Source organism: Ailuropoda melanoleuca, chromosome 14 (assembly GCF_002007445.2).
Source record: "Ailuropoda melanoleuca isolate Jingjing chromosome 14, ASM200744v2, whole genome shotgun sequence".
Classification (NCBI taxonomy): domain Eukaryota; kingdom Metazoa; phylum Chordata; class Mammalia; order Carnivora; family Ursidae; genus Ailuropoda; species Ailuropoda melanoleuca.
In genome coordinates this window covers 104083522-104091597 of record NC_048231.1, presented here as the reverse complement: position 1 = coordinate 104091597, position 8076 = coordinate 104083522, and the positions used below count along the sequence as shown (strand labels likewise).

At 52.4% G+C, this 8076-nt stretch overlaps 1 protein-coding gene across 8 annotated transcripts in view; it reads right to left on the bottom strand.

Moving 5' to 3' along the window:
- The window catches only part of ZNF236 (zinc finger protein 236), a 105630-nt gene that overhangs the window by 7214 nt on the left and 90340 nt on the right, over nucleotides 1-8076 (bottom strand). For 5 of the 8 annotated variants that reach the window (XM_011233018.3, XM_034642952.1, XM_011233022.3 and 2 more), the window contains 3 exons: nucleotides 4137-4268; nucleotides 1864-2055; nucleotides 737-866 (listed from right to left, as the gene is read on the bottom strand). In XM_011233018.3, the coding sequence (XP_011231320.2) occupies nucleotides 737-866; nucleotides 1864-2055; nucleotides 4137-4268 (454 nt within the window). Of the gene's footprint in view, nucleotides 1-736; nucleotides 867-1863; nucleotides 2056-2236; nucleotides 3936-4052; nucleotides 4269-8076 lie in introns of those variants that run through there. The other 3 variants (XM_011233021.3, XM_011233023.3, XM_034642953.1) reach the window with 2 other exon arrangements.

Here is an 8076-nt window from a genome sequence, read left to right as displayed (position 1 = left end):
AGGGTGCGCAGCCGTGGGTGGGACGGCTCAGAGGACAGCCGGGTCCCACCCAGAGGTGCTCGGAGGGGAACAAGAGGGTCCCGTCTGCCAGACTCCCAGGGTTTCCACGTGGCTCTGTGCGAACGCGGGGCTGCCCACCAGACCAGGAGGCAGGTCCAGCAGTCGGACCTCAGAGGACAGGACGCAGCAGACAGGGCCCTGGGATGGTGGTGTTTCCGCATGAGCCGCAGTGAGCCTCACGGGGCAGCAGAGGCGGGGGCTCCAGTGAGTTGTCAGGAGATGGGTCAAGAGGCAGAGAGATGGGAATTTGTGTCTTGGTGTTCTTGGCTTTTCCTCTGAGACAACAGACCTGAGCAACCTGACCTGAGTTTAGGTGGTGACAGGAAGGCAGCAAAGAACAGTCTGAAGACGTCCGAGGAGGAGACAGGGTGGCGTCCCCCCAGAGTGGGACGAGCTGGAGCCCGGGGGTGGGGGTGGGGGATCCCGATGAAGGCAAGGTCCCCGGAGGCCGTGGCACCCCCTTATGGTTCTACTTCCCATGGTCACCAAGGAAACCGCAAAATCGTTTACTTGAAAAGTTAGCATGACACATTGATGAAAAATGAGGGGAAAAACAGAACATGTGGACCTAGCTTTATAAATAACGCATTATGCTGTAGATGAGTATTTACACGTTGAGTCCCATTTTCTCACCAGCTTCCAGAACCCTGACCTGGAAGCACGCGGCTCACGTTACCTGTGTGGATACGGCTGTGCCGCTCCAGCTGGCTGGGCTTGGCGAACGCCTTTTCACAGGTGTCACATTTAAACACTCTGGGCTTCTGAGAGCTCAACGAAGGGCCGGCTTGGTGAGTCTGCATGTGCTCCTGTTACACACACAGAAAGGAAGAAAGACTGAGATCGTGGTGGGACTCACAGAGCTGCAACAGGAAACACGACCGCGGGACCACGTGAGCAGCAAGGACAACCCGAGCCCCATCGGGGATGAGCGTCCCCGGGGATTCAGTGGGGGGTGGAGGGTGGCCCCCGGACACCCCCGGGTACCAGCTGTGCAGGTGTGCGGGGCCCCTGCCCTCCCTTGGCCCACGGACCTCGACGGTTTTTAGGAACACTGGTCAGCGGTTTGGTGGGATGGGCCTCGACTGAGAACTGTCTGAAGCGTTTCTCAAGACTAGACGGGCGCTATAGGGTGGGTGAGGGAGGTCAAGTGGGGTTGCCAGAAAACACAGCAGAGAAAGCACCTAGGTGCACGAATGCCTGCGGGTCTGGAGGGCGGACATCCAGGTCACCATGTGGCAGGAAGGCTGGGATCCGTGACGGGCTAACAAGCGGTCAGATGAGGCCACTTCCGGTAAATGAGGAGCGCTGGCTGGGTACATGCCCCCCACCGCGGCCTGTCCGGACCGCGGCCCTGGAAATCCCTTCCCAGAGCCCTCCCTCCCCCTCCCACGTACTGTGTGCATGTCTCAGAGTTTACCCAGTGCCTCTCCCAGCACGCGGACCCCATTCTCAAGGTGGGTACAGAGCGGGCTGCCAAGGGGTCCCCCCAGGGAGAGGGGAGTTCCTGCTTCCGCACAGCCTGGCCAGTAGGTGCTGGCGGATGTTTTACTATTTGCCACTCTGGTTAGTGAGAAATGGTATCTTAATGTCATTTTAAGTCCCATTAGACACAGAATCGGAACTGCACGCAAACATGTAACCCAGCAGATCTGTTCCAACTAAAATCCCACTGACCTTTTGCTCCAAAAAATGGGAAAATGTGTTACTCTTTCTGCGAGCGAGGTTCATGACTTTTACTGACTCACAGACACCACCGGGTAGCCCTCCCTCGCGGGGACCGGCGGCCGGAGCAGCGGAGCGTACCTTGAGGTGCGTGGCGCGCTTGAAGGCCTTCCTGCACACGGGACACACGTGGATGCGCTCCCGGCCGTGCACCTCCTTGCTGTGCTGCAGGAGCATGGTGGCCGACGCGCAGGTGCGGCCGCACTCCAGGCACTGGTGCGCCCGGCCCTCCTTCTCGGGCTGCCCACCCTGTGCCACAGAGACGTCCGCCACCTGCAATGGGAGAAACCCGACTTTCCTCAGGGGCTGAGGTTTGCAAAGGGACAGACGACATGACAGACGCACGTTGACGCGGTGCACCCAGCCCCTCCATGCGCTGTCACCCCGGGAAAGGCAGCGTGTCAGAACGGCCTGCTCTTGCAGTCCCAGCAGAGCTCAGCGACCAGAACAGTGCTCCGTGCATGTCACCTTCCAGGGCAAACTGTCCTGGCTGCTCCCTGCCTACGTCCTCCTCTGATAACCGATATCGGGGTACATGCACTCGGCACGTGCTGTTAGTGGGGCAGTGTTAGGTTACGCAGGTCTAAAGGGTACTGCCCCCAAATGCTACTGCTTTCTCGGCAAACTGAGCGTCAGTAATCCTGAGCAGAAGCTGTGTTAGCTCTTGACTGGATTACAGCATTTCCCAAAACTTTGAATCACAACCGGTTAGGTTTTCAAATCATTGTAATGGGATCCCATTAACACCCCGAAAACAAACAGAGCAGGGGTTTATTACTTAGCTTTTATAAATAAGTTTAGTGTTGCAGATAAAAACTTGTATATGACAACTTAGTGAAAGAAAATTATAAGTAATTTTAACAAAAACTGATGGGATTTGTCAACATTTTTATTCTAGTTTATCAAGTACTTTTCATAACTTTCTAATATACAGAAATGGATAAAATTTAAAGAAAAATAGTTAACAGAAGATTTCTACAAGGTGCTCTAAGATCATTCATCTATACTATGATAAAAAAAGAACAGAATGAGAAAAGGGATAAAACAAGAGAGATCAGGGGCGCTCAGATGACACAGTCTTGTCACCCACCACCACGGAGCTTTGTCGGCTGACGTTCCTGTCAGGTGTATGTGTGTCTACATGGGAGGCCTGTGTGTGTGTGAAGCAAAGAAACCACAGAAACACGATGACGTGTTCAGGTCAGTGCATAAAATCTATTTCTTGCGAGTCAAAGAAAGTCTGAAGCCGCGGGAATCAGGAGACTCAGACGGCTCCAGAGCTGCAGCGGCGCACACAGGACGAAAGCCGGCCAGGCGCACGGGCTCAGAGAAGCCGGGAGCCAGCGGTGCCGCGACCGTTCTGCGCGGGCGCCCGCGGGCCTCCCAGGAGCTACGCTGACGGAAGGCCACGGCGAGCCGGGAGCGCCGCGCCCACGTCTACCAGCGCGCTCCGAGTCCTGGGGGCCCTTCCAGTGCGTCCCGGAGCCGCTGCGGGGCCACGGAGCCCCGGAGACACAATCTCATCTCCGGCTGGAGGAGCGCGGGTTGGGGAAACTCCCCGCACTGACTCTGATTTCTTTATAAAGAAGGAGTCCTCGTCCCATTGAAAAACCAGTGATTATTGTCCTGAAACTCACTTGCTCGGACCGCACAGACTGTAACGGTGCTCACAGCCAGTGGTCACGTATTATCTGTACTTTAGCCCTAACTCTGCAAAGTGTTAAGGTTAGGGTTTTTATTAAAGTCTTCTATATTTAGAACTACCATTTACCAAATGTCCTAAACCCTCAAAACACACATTTTAAGGAAAAAACTAATCAAATGACAAAGAGGCCATGCACACACACACGTGTGTGTACACAAAAAAGTACAACCAGACCTAAAAGAATCCGCTAGGGTGTTACAAGAAAACCCTTGAAAGGAACTAAATGGCCATGTGAAGTCTGATCAGTAGGCAAACAGAAGGAGGTTTAATAAATTTAAAACTCGCCTCACACATGACTGGTCTCTACATCTTATTCTGTGGCACGAAAACCGCGTCCCAGCCAACCACAAACAGTGGAATGAAGGAGGCAGTACCCACCGTTCAGCACAGGCTGACCCCCAGGGTGGCGCGGCTCCGCCCCCGCTCCTCACCCCCATTCGGATGGAGATGGCCCCCAGGAGTGACCCCAGCCCCTCTCAATCCACGTTCCTTACGCAGGTGCGTGGCGTACCTGGTAGGCGATTTCCTCACACGCGGCGGCGGAGGCCTGCGGGGTGTGGCTCANCGGCCCCCAGGAGTGACCCCTAGCCCCTCTCAATCCACGTTCCTTACGCCCGCGGCCGAGCGTGGACGCAGGTGCGTGGCGTACCTGGTAGGCGATTTCCTCACACGCGGCGGCGGAGGCCTGCGGGGTGTGGCTCACCAGGATGACCTGCGGCGAACCCGCTCCCCCTGGGCCCGACAGCGAGGGATCCGTGAGTAAGGCTGGGAACTGCTGACCCTGCAAAGACGGACCAGTTCAGAAGTCGTGACATTATCCAATCCAGCAGTGACGTACAAGGTCTCTCACAGTGCAGCCACCGTGGACCACACGTGGGTGGGTCCTCAGAACAGTTCGCCACAGAAGCAGCCCGGGACCCAGCTCTCCACTCCCACACATGTGCTCCAGAGAAATGAAACCCGCTCCCCCTTAGGTCTCGCGCACAAATGTTCACCGCTGCCACAAAGGGGGAGACAACCCCAACATCCAGTAGCTGGGGGGCGGATGCACAAAACGAGGTGTACGTGCGTACGGAATACGGTTCAGCCCAAAGAAGGACTGGAGTGTGTGGCCGGGCCACGATGAGCCTTGAACGCAGGATGCTGAGGGAGGGAGGCCGCCCACACAGGACCACATGCTGGGGGACTCCAGGGATGTGAAACGCCCAGAACATCTACAGAGACAGTAGCCTGGTGGTTGTCAGGGGCCTGGGGCTGGAGGGGGCCACGGGAAGTGAACGCTAACCGCTCATGGTGCCACGTTTCTTTCTGGGGTGAGGAAATGTTCCAAAACTAGGTGTGGTCATGGGTGCTCAACTCTGTAAAGACACTAAAGACCATTAAATCCTGTACTTTAAATCAATGGGCGGATGCTACAGTCTCTAAGGTATATCCCAGGTCGTAAATATAAAGAATGCTTATTTGTTTACAAATGCACAATTTTGTGAAGCCACACAAACTACTTTGAGTCCTACTACCATTCCAGCACACCTCACTACCCACAGTGGATCTGGGACAGAGAGAATGGAGGGGGCGGGGTGGGACGAGACGTGCACACAGGGGAGTCTGGCCAGGCTGGCCAGACCACAGGCTCCAAATTGGAAGCCACACAAACTCGTACACCTGCCAAATCAACGCTGATTCTCACACACGTCCCGTGTGGTCACAACACACACGTGGAACACAAGGATTTGAAGAGCTGACATCAATGCACAGGGGGAGGGGCACAGAGTCAGCAAGAGCACTTTGGTCATAGAGCACACGGCCCATGGCCCCGGTGCCCCCGGCGGAAGATGAGGGGTGCTCCTCACATCTCCAGGGCAAGCCCAGCTCCCATGGGGCAGATAAAGACCGGAGCAGGCGTGGGACAGTAAGAAATGGACTGAGGAGGCATCAGAGGGATTTTAGTCCACTTTTCATGGGAAAGACACATCCTCAGGCACACAGGGACACAGAGGCAATGGGGTAGAACATGGGGCAGAATGTAAATTTACAAGGAGAGCATGAGGGATTCTAGAGAAAAAGAACTTCTTAAATTGATTTGGATTCTCTGCTTTTCATACACACCTTTAAGAAAAGTGGAATGATGCTTTAGGTATCTCCATTTCTCAAAGTTTTTTACACAAACATGGCATATTTTGGCAAGCTCCTAGCCATTCCAATAAAGCTTCATGTTTGCCACTCCCCTTACAAGGGAAGTTAGTAGAGTATAGCTGTTTTCAAATACCAGTCACTTCTCACACCTGTTACTCATTGCCTCTGCCCCCGCTCTTACCAGACGACCCAATCTGGAAAATGGTGTCAGTCAAAATTAATAAATTCACACTCCCTAATTTTATGAATCAAAGACAAATACGACTGCTAGCCAGAAATTCTGGTACACGTAAGAACCACCCTTGGCTCAGTAAATTCATATATCCTCAAAGGAAAGCTAAGGCCTTTGAGACTCTGTGCTCACGCAGGTCTATCACGGGGAAAGGACAGTAGAAAAGTGAGGACTTAGATTAGCAAGTGCCGAGGGGAGGGGCAGCGCATGGCAACATGAGGGACCCTTGTGGGATGGAAGGTTCTGGGTCTTGACTGACTATAACAATGACCATACCTGGTCATGATATTGTACCTACAGTTTTGGAAGATGCTACCCCCTGGGGAGGCTGGGTAGACAGTACATGAGATCTGTCTGTATCATTTCTTAAAACGGACTATCAACAATTAAAATAAAAAGTTGCATTAAAAGAACTCCCAATACAATGTAACTTACTAGCTTATTACTGGTGTTTCAACTGCTAATATTAAGTATTCTTAACGCATACACCTGATTTAAAAAGCAAGTGTCTAGGAAAATAAATGCTCAACAATGAGTCACACCCCAGGAAGTGGTGACGTCAATCTGCTAAAATGACGCCATCTGAAAGTCCTTTATATCTGGTTTGTAGGATTACGTGTAGTGTATTTATTTCTTGGCTATGTTTTGGTTTACCCTGGGGAAGAAGTTACAGGAATTCTCACTCCCACATGCACAGGCAGCGGGGAGCAGGGCCCAGGGCGATGGCAAGCGGCTCCCAGGCCGCCCACAGCTGCTGAATCACCCTCCCAAGGTGAGCCTGGAGATGCTGATGTGCAACCAAGTTTGGGAAATGCTGCTCGCACATCCCCAAGCCTTGCCACGCTGAGGGACGAGAGTCGGTGTGACAGCCGACCTGAGTCCCCACCACGTCCCCTAAGTCAGCCTCATTCCACGTTTTCCTGTTCTGCCACCTCGCCAGCGATCTGCTCGCAGAGCTCCTCATTTCCACGCCCTACACAACTCTGCCTGAACTCAAGTACACACCGTGCGGCCTCAGCAAGCACGTCCAGGTATCCCGAACCAGCCAGGCACACCGCGGCACTCCCAGGAAGGAAGCGGGAAGGCGTTAGCAGCCGGGCTACATCACCTCCAGCCACTCCGGAGTCACAGCACCTGCCAACTTCCGGTGCAGCCCACGGTCACACTGTGACTCTTATCAAGACCCAAAAAAACCACATTTCCGTATCTTACAACCAAGGCTTAAATCTTTGTACCAGGCCAACTGTCTGTATTCTAATGAAGTAAAAAACAAACAAAACCCCACCAAACCTACAAGAATTCATATAAAATAGAATTCACTTCAAGAATCAGTTACTTATTTTTGTTTTCAGAACAGGAACTGAAAAATCACTTTGCTTTCTTGAACAGATTTTTTTAAAAGATTTTATTTCTTTATTTGACAGAGAGAGAGAGAGAGAGTGCACACACGCAAAGCAGGGGGAGGGGCAGAGGCAGAGGGAGAAACAGACTCCCTGCTGAGCCGGGAGCCCCATGCAGGGCTCAGTCCAAGACCCTGGGATCATGACCTGCACTGAAGGCACGCGCTTCACCAACTGGGCCCCCAGGCGCCCCCTTGAATAGATTTTTAAGTCAACGCTTGCATTTCCTTATAAAATTGTCAGATTGGAGCGCCTGGGTGGCGCAGTTGTTAAGCGTCTGCCTTCGGCTCAGGGCGTGATCCTGGAGTTCTGGGATCAAGCCCTGCATCAGGCTCCTCCGCTGGGAGCCTGCTTCTTCCTCTCCCACTCCCCCTGCCTGTGTTCCCTCTCTTGCTGGCTGTCTCTCTCTCTGTCAAATAAATAAATAAAATCTTCAAAAAAAAAAAAGTATAAGAATCGGAAAAAGGAGAACAAAACTGTCATGATTCACAAAAGCTCACTGCCTACATCAGAACAAAAGAATCCCTATAGACCTTATGGAAAGAAAAACTCATCTCAAGTTTGTAGCTGAAAAAGAAATCTTCATGACTTACCAATTTTTCTTTCAATAATTTCCCTAGTAAAGTAACTACAAAGCTACTTTTTAATGCAGGTACGTGTCACATCACTGTATCTAACTTTTACTTCAACAAGTCATATGTTTAAATAAGCTGACCTCTCTGTGCATCAGAACGGTCATTTACCCCACACAACATTCTCTAGCTGGGCTGTCTGCAAGTTTGAAATTACGATTACTTGCAGACATACTTTCCAAACATTCTGCT